A 19,666-nucleotide genomic window follows, 5' to 3' on the forward strand; every position below is an offset into this window, starting at 1 on the left:
GCCACCAACTCCGCCAGGTCAACAAACGAGGTTTAGCTGTCAGTGGTTATAAATGCACTCCCTTTTTTTCTTTTTCTTTTTTGTCTTTTTTTGAGCTGATTGGAGTTAGTGGTCAATGATTTTTCATTAATTATATATATCAAAATTAATAGGAGAAAATGAGATTAATAAATTTTGTAAACAATTTATTTCAAAAAAAAAAAAAAAATTGACCACAATTTGGATTTGTTTCACCATGTGATCTCTACCAAAATACATAAAGTTAGGCTTGGATTAACCCACCCACTAACCTTCTTAGCCCACCCACCAACCTTCTTTTATAAAATTTAATTATTTAAAAAATATATTTATCAATTTTTTTTAATGTATATCCTTCATTGAAAAATATAATTTTACTTAAAAATATATAATTTTGCCAACAATTTTTTGGTCTATTAGTATCCGACAAATTAAAAACACATATATTGTGTTCGTTCTACATCTCTCACTTTTTTTTTAAATAAGAAATTCTTGTTGTTTATTTGTCAATATATATATAATTTTTCTTAATATTAATTATGCTAAAAGTTTAATCAAGCAAAAAAAAATCACTCAAATTGTAATTTATGATTTAATTTACTAAAGATTTTTTAAATATATATATATATATGTATATATATGTATATATATTGATAAAAATAAATAAGTCATATGTTCATTAAAAAAACAAAACAAATACAAAAGCGTACAAAGAAATATATTATTTATGCAGATTTGTTGGCATGGTAATATATTATTATTGTGAATAAAACGGTCTCCGAATTTGATATTGGTCCATGGGATATTAATATAATAAAATAAAATACATAAATAAAATTTTGTTTTAAAATTTAATTATTAAGAAAACAAAAAAGTTTTTGGAGGGGCTTGTACTATGAACTATGAATCTCACATGCGTCGCTTCTCACCAAACAAACACAAGGCAAATTTGGCACATGGAAGTACCTTTCTTCGGATTTGGGCTTCTATAGAGCAAATTAAGAAATTCATAGGGGACTTGTTACGTAAACCTCAATAAAATGAGTGTTGTAATTGGTTAAATTAATAATGATAATCATAAAAGTCTATTATCACATTTGACTTTGATATTGACTCCATTGTGTCCAATTATATATTTTTTTTTCATTAATCACAATGAAGCAAATATGACTTTAATAGGGGTGTAAATGCAACTTTTCCCTTTCATTTTTACTAAAAACCCCTCCCTAAGAAAAACTCTTATCTCATACAACACAAAGTTTACAACACTACTCAGTGACTAGAAAATTACAGCAAAATAATCACTAATCACTGCATTCTGACATTAATAGAACTTATACCAGGAGGCTTCTTCAGCTTCTTATCTTGAATCAATCCTCTAACACTCACTGCATTGCTCCACATTCCAGAGAATGCATATAAATTCGAAAGTGTGACATAATATCCGGTGTTTACAGATTCCATGCAGAACAAATTCTCTGCACTTGATTTTCCGATCTCGACATTGCCATGATCAAAGCATGCACTCAAAAGAGCTCCCCAGATTCCTGATTCAGCTCGGACGGGAAGTTTGTTAATGAATTCGAAAGCTTCACTAATCATTCCGGCTCGACCAAGCATATCGACAATGCAAACATGATGCTCAGTAGTCGGTTTTATTCCATGTTCCTCTAACATGCAGTTGTAATGTTTCCATGCTTCATCGATCAATCCAGAGTGGCAACAAGCTAATAGAATTGCAATGTAAGTGCTCTTTGTATGTTTGATACTTGATTCCGACATCTTGGCGAAGAGTTCTATTGCCTTTCTACCTTGTCCATGAATTCCGTATGCAGAAATCATCGCATTCCAGGAGGCAACAGATTTCTCTGAGGAGTTCTGAAACACGCAAGAGGCAATGTCTAGTCTTCCGCATTTGCTGTACATATCAATGAGAGCTGATGATATGAACATGTTATTTTGATGTTGTGATCTTAAGACATAAGCATGCACTTCCATGCCTTGTCGGAGATTTCCTGATTGAGTACAAGCACAAACTGCACCAACCAGAGACATCTCATTAGGTTCAAACTTTTCCATCCAACGAAAGCATTCCAATGCTTTTTGACCTTCCTTATTTTGTGTTAACCCAGAAATCATACAATTCCATGAGCATAAGTTTGTGGTGGGACTAAAATGGAACACTGCCACTGCACTTTCGGTGTCTTTACATCTCATATACATGGTCAGCAGCGCATTTATTACCCGTACATCAGATCCGATACAACTCTTTGATGCAAGCCCGTGAATAAGCTTGCCATGAAACAATGATTTGAGATTCCCACAAGCTGAAAGGAGGCTAACAAATGTGATAGGATCTGGGCGCAAACTCAGGGAGCAATGCATGAACTCAAGTGCTTCCAATGCATCCTTGTAAAAACCATTCTGAGCACAACCAACGATCATGGTGTTCCAAGAAACAACATCTGACACAATTAAAATGCTATCCAACAGCAAAGAAGCCGCAATCAGATCTCCGCAATTTATGTACATGCACATGAGTGCATTGACAACAGACACAATGCTAGTGAATCCATATTTGTACTTCCACGAGTGCAGTGTTCTCCCGAATTGAAGATCTTCAGGACAAGTGCAAGAAGGGAGAATGGCTAGAATACTCGCCAAACTGCATCTTAGACCAGTCTGGAGTAATTTGCGGAAAAAACTTCGGGCTTCTTTCTTCAGTGAATCAAATTGGGAGTACCCAGAGATGATCGTGTTCCAAGTAATCAAGTCTCTAGTAGGCATGACATTGAAAAGAATGTTTGCAGATATTAGATCATCACACTTCAAATACATGTCAAGCAAGCTGTTCAGTATGGATAAATTCTTTGACTCAAGTTCCTTCCTGATTGCAAATCCATGCATCGATTTCCCATGAATAAGTAATCTCAGTTGACCAAAGACGGGAATAATTGTCACTAATGTAATATCATCAGGTTGGCATGCAATTCTGGACTGCATTTCTCGGAAAACATCTAGGGCCTCATGAACATGGTCATTCCCAACCAAACCATGAATTATAGAATTCCATGAAACTTCATTCTTGTGAACAAGTTTCCAAAACACTTGCCTTGCGTCTTCCACATCTTCATTCCGAGAATAGAGCGTAATAAGAGAATTTGCTACTGAAGAATCCTCGTTGCACCCTAACTTGATCACACATCCATGGACTGATATGCCAAAACCAAATAGCTCTTTCAAACCAGAGCAAGCTGAGACAACGCAAGATAGGCCAACTTGATCAGCTTTGACACCGGACCGATTCATTTCCCTGAAACAGAGAGCTGAATTCACAGGACAATCATTGTAAAGGCATCCATGCATTATCGAATTCCAAGAAGTGACATCTTTAACTTTCATTCCCTCAAACACACACTCTGAAGAGCTCAAGTCACCACACTTGGCGTACATATCAACAAGAGCATTGCAAAGAAAAACGTCAAAATCCAACCTTTTCTTCAAAACCATCGCATGGAGAACCAAACCATGCTTCAGTTCACAACTACGGGTCACCGCTGACAACACAATCACAACAGTAGTCGAATCAAACACTCCAAACCCACAAACCAATTCACGGAAAAGAACAGTAGACAAATGGAACTCAGCATTAACAACGCAAGCACTGATAACAGCATTCCAAGAGATCAAATCCGGATCATCCATCTCATCAAACAGAGCAAGAGATGAACCCAAATCCCAAGCTCTGGCATACAAACCAATCAACGAAGTCCGAACTGAAACATCAGAGAGGCACCCAACCTTAAGAGATAGACAATGCAACGAAACAAGAAGATCATGGTTTGCGGAGGATTTTTTGAGGAACTTAAGGTGATTATAGATAAAGGTTGCTCTTTGAGGCATTTCATCGAGCATATAGTGAGCGTACCACATTGGCAAGGATTGGGAGCCATTAACGAGACGCTGAGAGCAAAGACGAGCACAGGGAGGTGAAGGATAGGTCCTGAGTAGGAGGAAATGGAGAGATTTGGGAATCAATGAAGTAGATGATGAAGAGAGAGATCTGAGCATTCACTGGAGAAGGAGGAACACTGCGCGGAATCAAGAAGAGAAAAGCGCGCGTTGGTAGTTAACAGTTTTTTCTTTTTTTTTTTAATTATACTCTTGTAAAACTTATAATTGTAAATATATTTAAAGTTTTTATTTATGACCCTGTGTAAAGTTTCATTTATTTTTTCAGCGCAAAGCTGAGAATTAAATTAAATTTGTTTAATCTAAATGATACAGAATTATAAAAAAATGAACTGTAATTTTAATTAATTTATTTTCGTATTAAATTATGTGTAAAAAATATTGAAACATAAAATAAATTAATCAACTAATTTTTTTAAAAAAATTAATAAACTAAAATAACATTATCATACTAAATTTAATTTTTGATATTTAATAAAATAGTAAATTTTATGTAATTTATTTAACATAAACCAAAATATTTTGGTAAATGATTGATGCTGATGATGTTTAAAACTAAAGATATTTTTGAAAATATGAAGAAAATAAATGTGAAGGTTATTTTTTTGTTATTATGATCAAATAATAAAAATTTCAGTTACTTAAATAAATGATTTGAGATTCGAATATTTGTATATAAAAAAAAGAAACCATTGAGAAAAATCTAAAATCTACTCTTTATCAAACTCTCAATACTTTACTTGAAATTAGTTTTAACCAGCAAACGATTTTTTTTAAACAGTGAGCTACTAAATGTTTTAAAAATCAAACTAGTAATAGGTAGGGGTGGACATGGTGAGACTGGGTCGGATCCAAATTTGCTAGACTCAAAAAATACAACCCATATATTCAATTTGGTACGGCAATGTTCGAGCCAAATTATTTTGATCCAAACTCGACCCATTTGATTGTCAGTTAGACTTTAACCCGACCCAAAAAATAAATAATTTTTTTTATGAAATAATTGAAATAACTAAATAAAACTACTACTACTAACCCCTAAAATTTTTTTCAAATATTTTAAAAAATACAACATGAAAGTATTATAAATGTTTACTCTTTTCAAGCCTATTACTATTATATATATAATTATATATATTATAAATAATATATGATATATATATATATATATTATTTATTTATTCGGGTCGGGTCAGGGTCGGGTCGAGTCAAAATTCATCCGACCCAAACCCACTGAAATTAATCAGTAAAACATTTGAGCTCAACCCGGCTTTGCTTAACTTTCTAAACCCAGACCTGTATTTTTTTGGGGTTTGAGTTCAGCCACATGGGTCGCCCGGCCCATGTCCACCCCTAGTAATAGGGTTTTTTTTCTTTATTTGCCATTTTGAAGCACTAAGCAACAAACAATAAGCACATCTATGGAATAGTATTGCAATAATTTCATGTATCAATTAAACTTCATGGCCAAATTAATGAAGTTTTTTTAACTATCTTTAAGTTTTTAAATTTTTTAACTTTTAATTTTTGACAAAGATGACAAGTGTAGCCTCAAAAGGGGTTATCAAGGGATAGACAAATTCAATGGTGTATCATTGAGTGTAGAGCGGAAAAAAAACAATATTTTCCTACAAATGACCCAATAAACAGTGAATGAACAATATTATTAATAATTATATATTATTTGTGCAGTACTACAAGAGTACTGTTGACTCAGAAATTTTATCCTAAATACGTCTATTCATCATTCAAGTAACAATACATTGCACTATGTAGAGGTTGTTTTTTTTTTTTTTAAATTACAAGGCAAACTATATCTACACATATATTTCTTCCCATATAATTTTTTCACAAAATAGCATATATGAGGACCATTATTCAAAGATATATATATAGAGAGAAAAAGATAATCTAGGTACATTCCTAGATTATTATTCTCTGGGGACGTATAATCACAGCCATTGAATCATTATCCAACGGTCGTTTGTTTATATATGTATTATACATTTTTTTACTGTTCACAAATAGAACGTGTTTTCATACTGTTCATGATGATCGTAGCCGTCGGATTACCATCTAACAGCTACTGTGAACGTCCCTAGATTACTCATCCTCATATATATATAAATATATATATATATATATTTCCTCCCATATAAATTTTACACAAAATAGCACATATGGGGACCATTATTCTTTAAGTAGAATAGTATTGATATCTTGAGCTATCTTGAGTGCATCTACTCCACCTCCATAAAGCCCTCTTCTCCCAAGCCCTGCACAATAAAGTCCATTTTTCCCTTTCCATTGATTTGGGAACTTTTCCTTTGTCATTCCATCATCACCAATAAGATCATCATCCTGTTTACACATCAATATTTATTTTAAAATTTATTTATTTATTTTTTTAATCATACTATTTATATTATTCACCGCGTGAGATTTAAACAATTAACTAACTTAAATTTTAAAAAAAAAACTATTTATTTTATAAATTAAACATTTACAACAGGAAAATTTGAATGTGTATAAATTTCAAATGCGATGGAAAACTAAAAATAATATTTGAGTTCAAAATCATACACTAATTTTAGATGAATAATTTTTAGTTGAAAAGAGAATAAATTGTCAACCATTGGATAGCCCAATGGTATGACACCAAAGTGTAAGGGGGAGGTCATATATTAAATTACTGTATAATTTATTAATATCCTTAAATAAATAATAATAAAAGTATAAAAAATGGTAAATAAAAATTACCTTGAGCCATTTTTTCACTGCACTTCGGTAGCCAGTTGCAAAAATTATGGCATCAAAATGATGTATTTTTCCATTCACAAATGTTACCGAGTTCCCTTTTATGCTTGCTATAGATGGTAAGACCTGTGATGTGAATCAATATAACTAATATTTATTAGAGTCTTTAAATATATATTTTTAAAAAAATATTAAGAAATATATTTCTACATAATTCAAAATCAAAATAATATCTTAAAAACCCTTAACCACAATTATTCATGTAAAAAATCTCATTAATATATATATATATATATATTTGACATGTAAGGGACCCAATACCAATATACCAAGCAATCATTGGTAAGTCTCGTTAATATTTGATTTGTCTATATTTGTAAAAAAATTAATCTCATTAAGTTTTTATTAAAAACAACACAGAATGTTTTTTTCCATATGTTAATAATCATGATTTTTTTCCATATCTTAATGATTATTAACACTTTATAATTATATCATATTGATTATAGAAAAACAAAAAATATTTTCTAAATAAATGACAAGATTTTTTTTTCAATTAATAGCTTGATTTGATATATCAGTGATATCAGATGTAACATATAGATATAGACTTGATAGTTCTAGATTGATCTAAAATGATTCGAAGTGATTTGTCCTCAATTAATAACATAATTTGATGCAAATTTTATATTTACCGTAATACTCCACTATTACATTATAAGTGTTCATCTTAATCATTTTATGAAGATATTAACATCTAAGATTAAATTTAAAAATTAACATTTAAATTAAACATATGGGCATATAATTTACGACATGAAAAACTTCTAAAATTAAGATTGAGAAGGAGAAGTAATATTTTAATTTAAACACTTTTTTGATTTTTTAAATAAACTTCATAAATTAAATTTTTTTTTTCTTGCTAGTTCATAACAACCTAGAACGAGTTGGTTTATTAGTGCCAAAATAATCATGATGATAGAAATAATACTTTAATTAAATTATAAAAATGATGAACAAAAAAATTATGTAAAAGAATGTGATTACATTTATGATATTAAAAAATTTAAAAAAATATATTATATATGAATAAAATTGTGAATCCACATGTTACTCTATTAGTACTAGAACATCTAATTAAGGTATTCATATCTTACTGTGACATGTTCGGATCTCAATTCACACAGAATAAAAGATATAATTAATTTTATAACTATCACTGAAATATGATTTGTCCATATTTTATTAAAAAATTAAATAAAATTATGATAAATACCTGAATTTCTCCGGATTTGATCTTAGCGAAAGTGCCGGTGTCCATCATTGGGAAAAAGCCTTGAGTATTTGCAATAGAATAGAATGGTCCCTTACTTGGCCTACAAAGACCATACTTTGATGTGCTCCCAAACTTAAAATAGCAAAGCAACAAGACCACAATGTCCACCCAAGTGATGGATAAATACTTTAATAGTAACATCCCAACCAACCATATCTCTTTTGACACGACATGCACCTACATTACATTGACACGTTATTTTCAAAATTTTCTTTTTTATAAATACGATAAATATATATACAAATAGAGATAACGATAACTTGTGCATCCTCACCCAGAGATTGAATTATAATTTTGAGAACATTTTAAATTTAATTTCTTATATATATATATATATATATATATATAATGATAAATTATGTTTTATTAAAAATAGATAAATTTTTTAAATTTATTGAGAAAAAATAAAACAGCAAATAATATGGCCACAAAAGAAATTGCCTATGATTTAATAAAATAGGGTGCACAAAACTCTAACCACATACGAGGGATGCGTCTGTCAATAATTGAGGCTTGGGTATTTAAATTCACAAAATAGAAAAAAAAATTTAAAAATATCCTATTTTAGTTTGGCAAAAAATTGACATAAAAAAGGCCGACAAACGCATGGTATCACATAAATTTCATTTTAATATGCCACATCTTTGGAAAAATATTATTTAATAAAAATTCTAAAATAATAATAATAGCAATCATGAAAAAAATAAAAATAAAAATTTTAATATTAAAATATCTAATTTTAATTAACAATAATTAAATTAAAATCTAAGTCCAATAGACCTCTCCAAATCAATATATGAAAAAGCATTCCTCACAACACACACGGTTATCATCTAATCAACCATCCTATAATTGGTATATTAAAGTGTAAGCTAATTATTTTTGTACGGTTTTTTATGTAATTTTAAAAAATATTTTTATATCGATTAATATTAAAAAAAAACAAATAAAAAAATCTTTCAAGAAAACAAATCTTAAAATAGAGCCAGAGATTTTATATATATATATATATATATATATATATATATATATATATATATATATTTACCAGATTCATAGTCCAACGATAATTGATCTTATTAAAATAGGGGTGAAACAATAAACAAAATCTTGAATTCAGAGCTCGATAAAAGTTAATGGGTCACCGGTTATGGGTGTAAATTCACAACCCAAACCTTTTATTCTTGGTTAATGATGTACAGATTGATTAATTTTTAACTTGTACACACACCTAATTCATATAATTTTTTTTAATTTTTTTTTAATAAAAAATAATAAAAAATATATTAAGAAAAAAACTCACCGGGCTTCTGACAACAATGGAAGGAAAAGCCCCAAAAGAGTAAAGATCAAAAGCAATCTCCATCCCAGAGTTACCAGCACCGACAACCAGAACCGATTTCCCTTTATAAACCGAACCGGACCGGTACCGGTTCGAGTGAACCAAATCCCCAACAAACCCATCCAAACCCTCAATCTCCGGCACCACCGCCTCATCGTTCTCCCCACTCGCCACCACCATGAACCTCGCCTTCAACTCCACCACCACCTCCCCTTCCTTTCCCTTCCTCGCCATCACTCTCCACTTCCCTTCCCCTTCCTCAAACCACGCCGATTCCACCTCAATCCCAAATCTAGGCTGGATCCGGAACTTGGCGGCATAGCCCTCAAGGTATTCGATGAAATGCCGCTTAGGCATGAAGGTTGGGGTTGATGCCGGGTAAGGGGCGTGGGGGAGCTGGCAGTATTGCTTGGCTAGGTGGAGCGTGACGCGATCGTAAGCGCGATTGCGCCACAGCGAGGCGAGGCAGTGGTCGCGCTCCAAGAGTATGTAGGGGATGGAGTGGGTTGTGAGACAAGCCGCCGTTGCTAAGCCTGCAGAACCGGCTCCAACTATCACCACCGTCGTCGCCTCCATGGTATGTGTATGCTAGCTCTACATACGTTGTTGAGGGTGGTAGTGGTAGTGGTAGTGGTAGTGGTAGTGGATTTATAGATGAAGAAGGTGAGCTCAACTTCCCTTAATTATTTGAGAACCAAGCAAGTCTGTAGTTCTCATTTATCATACGATGCCATGTGTCCACATAAAAAAAAAAATTTAATTAATTATAATAAAATAAATAAATAAATGGACACATGACATGACAGTCTGTAATAAATTAGTAAACCAGACAAGTTGAACTCGAAGAAGGAGGTAGAAAAGATATTAAAAAGAAGGCAGTTTGCTAGATGAGTGGATATAGATTTTTCCTTTATTTCTATCAAAATTTAAAAATATATATTAATTAATGGTGTTTTTTTTAAGTATGTTGTGATTCTTGTGAATGAGAAATATATTAGTTAAGTGGTAATTCATCGTAGTGCAAGTTTAAAACTGTGTTTATAATGTTATTTATAAATATTATTCGTATTATATACATCAAGGCCTAGTACTGTATTTAGAATATATTGTGAATAAACAATGTGAATTATCAATAATTTTTTTATATGTTAGTACCCGAATATTTTATGTATGATGTTTATATGAGAGTATTGGTGTATTAATATTAATTTTATAAGCATAACATGCATTAATGCAAGTAGTTTGTGGGGTTATAAGCGTAAATATAAGTCTTTCTTTTGATAGGATGGATGACAGAACTCATAACTCAGACCATGACAACGAGATAAAGGTATTGTTGGTTAGTATGAGTCTTTCTTTCCTTTTCATTCCTCTGGTCCTCCCTTTTTAAGTAAGTCCTCTTTTAACTATGTATCAAAGTAAGTTGGTAGGGGTTTTTTTAAAAGCTATGTTCTGATTTAGGGACCATTGGTCAATTTTCATAAACCTTTTTGTAAAATTTTTTTCTAGCATAAACTGACAATGACCCCAGTCAAACTTTGATTTTGACCATGCTTAAGAGTTGCTTTCGGACATGAGAAACCATTTCATTTGCCTCTAGAGCTAGAGAACTCTTCAAGTTTCTAATATTTCTTTATTATATTACATTTAATAATTTATCTCGTTAAAAAATATTTATGTTCATTTTGCAGTTTATTATGCTATGGCCAGGCAAGCCGGCCCCCTATTACCGGCAAACCTCCGCCCCGCTTCTTTTTACCCCTCTCTCTCTCTCTCTCTTTTTATTACCATCCTTTTGTCATCGGCAAACCCATCTTCTCTCTCTTAATTTTTATTTTTATTTTTATTTTTTAAAAGTTATTTTAATTTTTAACATATCCCCAAAAAAAAGTAATTTTTTATTTTTTGAAAGTATCCCTCTCTCGCTCTCTTTATTTAAAGTTTCAAAATTTCCCTCTCTCTCATTAGGGGTTTTTATTTTTATTTTTTTTAACAAATTAATGCCTATACTCTAACGCGTAATAATTTTTAAAAAAATATTTACAATTTTTTTAATTGATCTATTAATGTTTTATAAATTATTTTATATAGTGTATTTAAACAAAAAATCTATGTTTTAATTTTTGGTTTTTACAAATTAGTTTATATAATATATAAAATTATATTCTTATTAAATTTTTTAAAAATTTATCACTTAACACTTGATTTTATAAATTAAATTATAAATTAACATATAGATAAATTTAAAAAAATGTAAAAATTTTATTAATTGATTTTTTTTGTAATTCACCCTCTATCCTATAATTTCTAGCTCCACCATTGATTATGGCAATTGTATATTTATATTTATTTTGAAGTTTGCTATGCTATAGTAATCATATTTATAAATCCATTTTCATATATAGTATATGGTGTCTCGGTTGTTGCAAGTATATGTATATATGATTTAATTATTTATTTATATTATTTATTTTAAAGGTTATATGTGCCTTGACATTGAAAGTATTAACAAGCAAATAAAAGACTTTCTTGTTTGATTTATGATTTTGTAAAATGCTATATTAACAAAGATTTCTATGTTGTGTATGGTTGGTTGTTTGCGAATATTCTTGACTTGCATAATTCTCTTGTGGTGATGGTGGCAAGCTAGGGCTCGGCTTACTGCAGTAAGGAGTCTATTCATGGACCGACTTGTTTAAGAGGTGGCGTAGATGACTGAGAAAAAATGGATTCCATTTGGGTGGCACGAAGAGTCCCCGATGAACAGGAGGGATGTCTCTATGTGAACTAAGACATCGTAGGTCACCACATGAGTGGACTTAATTGTCAATGTCAATGTGAGATTAAATAGTATTTTTTGTGAGACTGAGTATACAAACCTTTAATAATTTATAGGGGAAATTTCATTAAAGTATCCTATGCCACATCAGCAAATATTACTCGGGTTAAGAGTTTGGCATGCTTTTGCAAACTGCTCAAAGTACAAGGTAAAAAAATGCTAAGATTAAAACTACATACCCTAAATTGATAAATGGCTAAATCATATGGTACTTTAGTGAAATTTTCACTAGTTCATATATATATATATATATATATATTACAATTAGATGTAGCCAACAAAATTAGCTTAACAAAAATTTTAGGGTATGTATTTATAAATTTATAATTTTTTTTTTCTATTTTTTAAAGTGTTTTTATCATTATGAGTATAACATGCATAAATATAAGTTGCTTGCGGGATTATAGGTGTAATTATTTTTTTGCTTAGTGAGATCGTTATTCTTATGAAAACAAGTCTTTTCTTTTAATAGGATGAATGACAGAATGCATGACTCAACATGACAACGAGATAAAAGATTGTTGTCGGCTAGTATGAGTTTCTTTTTCTTTCCTTTTTCCTCTTTTTTCATTTTTTTTAATTTCTATTTTAATTTATATTTTTTTAACACAATTTATCCATCACTGATTGTTTTTTTTTTTAAAAAAAATGGTGACAGGTTATGTGTCAAATGCGTGCACATAAATGAAATTAATATTTTAACAAATATGGGCTTTTATTCCGCGTGAGATGATATTTGAACTAATTTACTTAGTAAAAACATAAATTCTCTATACAAAGAATTAAATATCAATAGACTAAAAAATTATTGGTTCCCTTCCTAAATGTGAATATGCCATATAGAAAAAAAAACTCACTATCCATCATACGACTCACCAAGGTTGTCAGATCCGGTCCGGGCAATGACCCAGCTAAGCTCAGGTGTCAATGGGTTCAATCGGATCGAACCGAGGTTGAAACGAGGTGAATAATAAAATATAAAAAAATATTATAATAATAATAATTAATAATGAGCAAATATAATACTAAACCCATAATTATAATATTAAAAACTACTCAAATTTGATATTTAAATTGATAAATGACCTTATATATAATAGTTTTTTCTAATTATGTCATTTATTTTTACATTTTTAAAATTTTTATAAATTTAATATATTAATATATAATTATTGAACTTCTTTCAGGTCATTTATTTATTTATTTGTTTATTGGTTGATTTTGTTAAAATAGATAAAATATTTAATTCACTAATTCTTATAATTCAATTGAGTTTTTATTTTGTTTTAAATTTTCTTATATTTTTTATTGGGAAAATTACTGTTTACCCCTCGATAATTTCAAAACTTCCCAAACAGCCCCTGTGAGTTTTGCATACCTCAGACAACCCTTCCTTTATTGTTTCACTTCCTTTTTACCCCCTGCATTATGAAATTCCATCATTGCCCTTAAACCTTTTTGCATACATTTTTTTCATCCTTTTTGCATGTACTCATTTCTTAAACAGAGAGCTCATTTTTTTAAACAGAGAACTCATTTCTTAAACAAAGAGTTCATTTCTTAAACAGAAACCTCATTTCTTAAACAGAAACATCATTTTTTTAAACATAAACTCATTTTTTAAACAAAAACATTAATATTTAAACAGAAAAACAAATATTTACATGATAAATTAATCCTGGATATAAAACCAATTAATCTTGGTCACTCGTACATATTTAAATAGAAACAACGATATTTAAGCACTTTTTTAAACGTAAACGCAATATATTAAACAGAAACATCAATAGTTAAACAAAGACAAACAAGCATATAAACAGAGAACTCATTTCTTAAACAGAGAGCTTATTTTTTAAACAAAGACCTCATTTTTTTAAACAGAAACCTCATTGAGTAGGGACATTGAGTATCTCATCGTCGACGATCTCGCGTGAACGCTGAGTGCCGAGCTCCGGATCTAGCGAGCGATCTCGGCAGGTACGCTCGTGTGGGGTCTTAAAGGAGAAATCTTTATCGAGCGCTGGTGATCCGATCATGACGGCGTTCCTCGGCGATCGGAGTGGTGAGGTCTTCGCTGGCGACGCTCGGATAAGATGAGTCGAACTTGAACGGAACCATTCTCGATCGCGAGACCGCAACATGGATAGCAATAAGGTTAGGGTTAGGAATCATTCCGGGGTTTCGATCCATGGCGCCTAAGTCGACTGACGGGAACGGAGGGAGGAAGCGGCTGCGACGAGGGTTCGATCTCGCCGCCTTCGCCTTCATCTTCATCGTCTTCCCTGTCGTCGACCTCATCTCTTTCATCTTCTTCGTCGTCGACCTCGGGGAAGACCGCATGCTCCTCGTCGTCGAGCGAAGGCATCGAAAGGTTGCACTCGTACATATTTAAATAGAAACAACGATATTTAAGCACTTTTTTTAAACGTAAACGCAATATATTAAAATGTAAAACATCGATAGTTAAACAAAGACAAACAAGCATATAAACAGAGAACTCATTTCTTAAACGAGAACTCATTTCTTAAAGCAGAGCTTATTTTTTTAAACAGAGACCCTCATCGAATAGGGACATCGAGTATCTCATCGTCACGATCTCGCCGAACGCTGAGTGCCGAGCTCCGGATCCGGGCGAGCGATCTCGGCGCTGCCTCGCTCGTGGGGTCTTAAAGGAGAAATCTTTATCGGCGTTGGCGATCCGGTTAGCGACGCTGCTCGGCGGTCGGAGTGGTGAGGTCTTCGCTGGCGACGCTCGGATAAGACGAGTCGAACTCGAATCGAACTATTCTCGATCGCGGAGACCGCAACATGGATAGCAATAGGGTTAGGGTTAGGGATCATTCCGGGGTTCGATCCATGGGCGCCTAAGTTGGGTCGACGAGAACGGAGGGAGGAAGCGCGCCGACGAGGGTTCGATCTCGCCGCCTTCGTCTTCGCCTTCATCGCCTTCCCCCGTCATCGACCTCATCTCTTTCATCTTCTTCGCTCGCCGACCTCGGGGAAGACCGCATGCTCCTCGTCGTCGAGCGAAGGCATCGAAAGGTCGCACCTTTTCTCTCGAACATGAAATCCCATTTTTTTCACGCAACGTGATCGTGATTGTGAGCCGCATGCTTTGTCTCATCGGCCCAGATTCAACCGCAATAAAGAGATTTTGGGGGTGATAAATACACCACAAAAAACTCATTTCTTAAACAGAGACCTCATTTTTTTAAACAAAAACCCTCATTTCTTAAACAAAAAAACTCATTTCTTAAACAGAGACCTCATTTTTTTAAACGTAAACCTCTTTTCTTAAACGTAAAAACTCATTTCTTAAAAAGAAAAACTCAATTTTTTTAAACAAAAAAATTCATTTTTTTTAAATAGAAAACTCATTTTTTTAAACAGAAACTCATTTTTTTAAATAGAACCTCATACCTCATATTTTTAAATAGAGCTTCATTTTTCAAATAGAAACTCATCAGACTCCAAGGGCATTATAGTCAAACCCCGTCACACTTGCCATAACTTCCCACTGCAAGGGACAATTTCAGTCCAAAAAATTCCAAATTAACTCTATCAATCACTATTAGATGTTTGGGGGGTTTAAAAAATCATTGTATTCAAAAGGAAGGGGTTTTTGAGGAGTGCAAAACTAACGGGGTGTTTTTGGCAATATTGCAAACTTACAAGGTGTTTTTGGCAATTTCCACTTTTTTATTTAATTAGAATACTTTATTTTTATATTTTTATAGTAAAATTACACTCATTTATTGTTTTGTTTTTTTAATAAATTAAATTTTTAGAAAGTATTCACATAACACATTAATAGATTTTATTTTTAAATGTTATTTTTTTGTTGGTATGTTTATGATATATATATATATATATATGTATATTGTAATTCTATTTATTGATTATAAATTATAAATTAATATTAATAAATATACATGATTTTGTGGTTTCTAATGAAATAATAATAATAAATTATTAAATATTGTAAAAAAAATTTAAACATTATGACCAGATTGACTCGGTCAAACGGTTCCCCGTTGAACCGTCCGGGTCACCGGGTTTTTTAATATCCGGTTCAATGGGGTATACACAGGCCGGCCACATGGCCGGTCCCGGTTTTTATGGTTGAACCAGTCGGATTGGTCCGGGTCTAACAAACTTGCGACTCACACGGAATCCGCTCCTAGTCTTTTGTGAAAAAAAACCACTTTAGCTCAATGCCCTTTTTTCTCGGTATTTTTTTTTGCCACCTTTTTCACAGCAAATTTTGGATTCATTTCCAAAGTAGGTATAAAAACTGTAAAATTGTGAAAATTTTATATTCATTTGCAAAGCTAGTAGAATAATTGTGAGAATTCTATAATTTTGAATTTATTTATAAAATTTATTTAAAAATATTAAAATGTAAAAAAGAAAATTAAGTTTATATATAAAATTTTATAAAAATATGTGAAAAATATAAAGTTCAAGGGCTATTTTGCATAAATACTGAGAACTTGTAAAAATTGAAGGAGCGGTAAAGTGTGCAGAGGAAAAAAAAAAAAACAAAGGTTTAAATATCGATATAATATCCGAATTAATCTCTCTATTTTCTTTCTCTTTTCATTTGGTCTCTCTACTCAAAATTACTCTCAATCAATCTCTCTATTTTTAAAAATGGACTCACTTAAACCCTTTACACTTGAAAATGGCCCAACTAGTCCATGTATTTTCAATAGGGGCCGGTGAGCAAAAAAACCCATACTTTCATGCTAGAACTCTCTTTGTCAAAGGATTCATATACATACAGTGACTAGTTAGGCATTTTTATAAGATATCTTTTGAAACGAAAACTTACTGTGACACCCAATGCATGATTAGTTGTATTTTTAGATTTTTCATCATTGTTTTTTTTAAAAAAAAAATCTTAACACACACAAAGGTTGATAAAGAATCCAAAACAAGTAATCTACTTTGAGGTCTAATGTACGATTGTGACTACTTTATTCAAGGTCTTATCTTTATCTTTTGACACTCATGGGTGGATGGAGACATCTTCTAATTAAAAGAGAGCCTTCTCATGCAAAAATAATAATTAAAAATATATATATATATATCCACTGTATGTCTATGAATTCATTGACAGAGAGTTCTAGCATGAAAGCAAGGGCTTTTTTTGTAAGTTAATAAGTGTGGGTCTTAAGCCAGTAAAAAAGTTAGCAAGGTGAAAAATTAAATAATACTCAACCAAACAAGTTAAAACAATCAAATGCATAACTACATGATGTGGAAGGGTTATGGCCTAATTATATGCAAATCAAACCTCAAAAGCCTAAAAGAGTTGAGACTTAAAAACGTCACATGAATGACAAATGTAACTCTGAAATCCTAATAGATAAAGAAATTAAAAACCCAAAAACATTTACTAACCGAAGGCTTTATAACTTCACAAACATGAAACGCTAAAATTTTCAAACATCAAAATCAACGAAAATTTAATTCATGATTATAAATATAGAGAGAACAACTTAAGAATCAAGAAATATTTCAAAATACAAACCAAAAAACTTGAAGAAAATCAAAGTTAATGAGTGAAGAGAAATATATTCAAGTTTTTGACAAAAAAACAACAACAACAGTCATGATAAACTAAAGTGTCGTCATCGTTTCCTCATGAAGTTAAAAAGATTTAAGTCATGTGTAATGATTGCAAATGAACTAACTCCTTTAGTCCCACATCGGCTATGAGATGGACCCGTAAATAAATATTTATGTTTTTATTATTTTATAAATAATAATTAATTATTGAAAATTAATTAAAAAAATTTTAAGTACGGAATGTAATTAAAAGTTATTTGAAATTAAATCTAATTAAACATTAATTAATAATAATAAAATAAATATTTATGTTTTAATTATTTTAGAAATAATAATTATTTGAATTAAATATTATTTGAAATTAATTAAAAAAATTTAAGTACGGAATGAAATTAATTATTTGAAATTAATTTCTAATTAAATATTAATTAATAATAATAAAATAAATATTTATGTTTTCATTATTTTATAAATAATAATAATTTATAAAAATATCATTTTTTTAAACAAAGGTGAAAAGGTAATCTTAGCACAACTCCATTTTTTCTTTTCCCAATTCCAATAAATTACTTCTTCAATCAAATATTTTTTCATTATCATTCCCTACTCATTTTTTTTCCTCTCTTTTCATTATTTTATTCTCTCTCGTTTCATTACGGTAATCCAAACGCTGCCTAAATAGAATGGTATTAATATCATGAGTTATATTGAGTGCATCTTCTCCATTTCCATAAATTCCTCCTCACAAGCCCTGCACAATAAAGTCCATTTCTTCCTTTCCAATGATTTGGGAAATTTTCTTTTGCCATTACATCATCACCAATAAGATCATTACCCTGTTTACACATCAATATTTATTTATATTTTTTCTTTGTGGTTTATTTATGTTTTGTGCAATGAATAGATATCTTTTTTTATATATAAAAGACGATCAGATTCGTTCATAAAAATTAGTATTTAACTTGTATTACCATTGTGTTTCTTCGCTATTAAAAATATGAAATAAAATTTATGTACCTAGAGTTTTTTTCCTAAAAAATTTATTTTATAGATTAAACACTTATGAGATTAAAAAATTTAATTCATATAAATTTCAAATAAGATAAAAAAATAAAAATAATATTTAAGGCCATAACCTTACTAATTTTTTTTAAGTAGAGAAGAGAAAAGTAAATCATAGATTTATTAAAAAAAAAAATATCATAGATGTTTATATAAGTCAAAAAAGAATTAACAATATTTGTAAAATATATCATGCTTGCAAATATAAATTAACGACAAAAAGATAAATAAATAATTATGTAATTAAAACTTAAAATAATAAGTTGCTTTATATTGAATTATGTTCTTAGTTATTAATATTTTTAAAATGGTTAACAATAAAAGCTTTGAAAAAGAGTAAATATAAATTACCTTAAGCCCTTTTTTCATTGAACTTCGGTAGCCGGTTGCAAAAATCATAGCATCAAAATAATGTAATTTTCCATTCACAAATGTTACCGAGTTTCCTTTTATGCTTGCTATAGATGGTAAGACTAACTAATAATTATTAGAATTTTTTAATGTAATTTTACAAAAATATTAAGAATCATATTTCTAGATAATTTTATATCAAAATAATATCATTAAAACCCTAAAATTTTTTGACAAATAAAGATAGACCTCTCCAATTAAACAAAAAATAAAAAATGTCCACAAACATTAATTATTATTTCAATATAGTGTATTATTTCAATAAACATAAAATAATTATTTTAATATAATGTACTATCACGATGTCAATAAATCAAGAGACTGTTAATATCAATAATAATATTAGCTTTTACAT

The 19,666-nt window shown here is 30.6% G+C and overlaps 2 protein-coding genes and 1 long non-coding RNA gene across 4 annotated transcripts; 1 reads left to right on the top strand and 2 right to left on the bottom strand.

The window, feature by feature from the left end:
* Positions 1 to 1,206: 1,206 nt before the first annotated feature.
* LOC120264459 (pentatricopeptide repeat-containing protein At4g19220, mitochondrial) lies at positions 1,207 to 4,138 on the bottom strand. 2 transcript variants are annotated; one of them, XM_039272275.1, is made up of 2 exons: positions 3,947 to 4,099; positions 1,207 to 3,794 (listed from the first exon to the last, which is right to left on the bottom strand). In XM_039272275.1, exons 1-2 carry the CDS (start codon positions 3,969 to 3,971, stop codon positions 1,327 to 1,329), a joined length of 2,493 nt encoding a protein of 830 aa, XP_039128209.1. In that variant the 5' UTR covers positions 3,972 to 4,099; the 3' UTR covers positions 1,207 to 1,326. The 2 variants fall into 2 exon arrangements, with proteins under 2 accessions (XP_039128209.1, XP_039128208.1); XM_039272274.1 differs by having other exon boundaries at positions 1,207 to 4,138.
* A 1,813-nt stretch (positions 4,139 to 5,951) lies between these two features.
* On the bottom strand, positions 5,952 to 10,085 carry LOC120264332 (probable indole-3-pyruvate monooxygenase YUCCA10). The gene is made up of 4 exons (XM_039272139.1): positions 9,387 to 10,085; positions 8,024 to 8,260; positions 6,751 to 6,873; positions 5,952 to 6,351 (listed from the first exon to the last, which is right to left on the bottom strand). Exons 1-4 carry the CDS (start codon positions 9,999 to 10,001, stop codon positions 6,181 to 6,183), a joined length of 1,146 nt encoding a protein of 381 aa, XP_039128073.1. The 5' UTR covers positions 10,002 to 10,085; the 3' UTR covers positions 5,952 to 6,180.
* On the top strand, positions 9,922 to 12,288 carry LOC120264333. Its single transcript, XR_005537406.1, has 3 exons — positions 9,922 to 10,002; positions 10,710 to 10,755; positions 12,076 to 12,288. It is a non-coding gene; the product is annotated as an uncharacterized LOC120264333 (long non-coding RNA).
* The last annotated feature ends 7,378 nt before the right edge of the window (positions 12,289 to 19,666 follow it).

The sequence above is a fragment of the Dioscorea cayenensis genome, chromosome 7 (genome assembly GCF_009730915.1).
Source record: "Dioscorea cayenensis subsp. rotundata cultivar TDr96_F1 chromosome 7, TDr96_F1_v2_PseudoChromosome.rev07_lg8_w22 25.fasta, whole genome shotgun sequence".
NCBI lineage: Eukaryota > Viridiplantae > Streptophyta > Magnoliopsida > Dioscoreales > Dioscoreaceae > Dioscorea > Dioscorea cayenensis.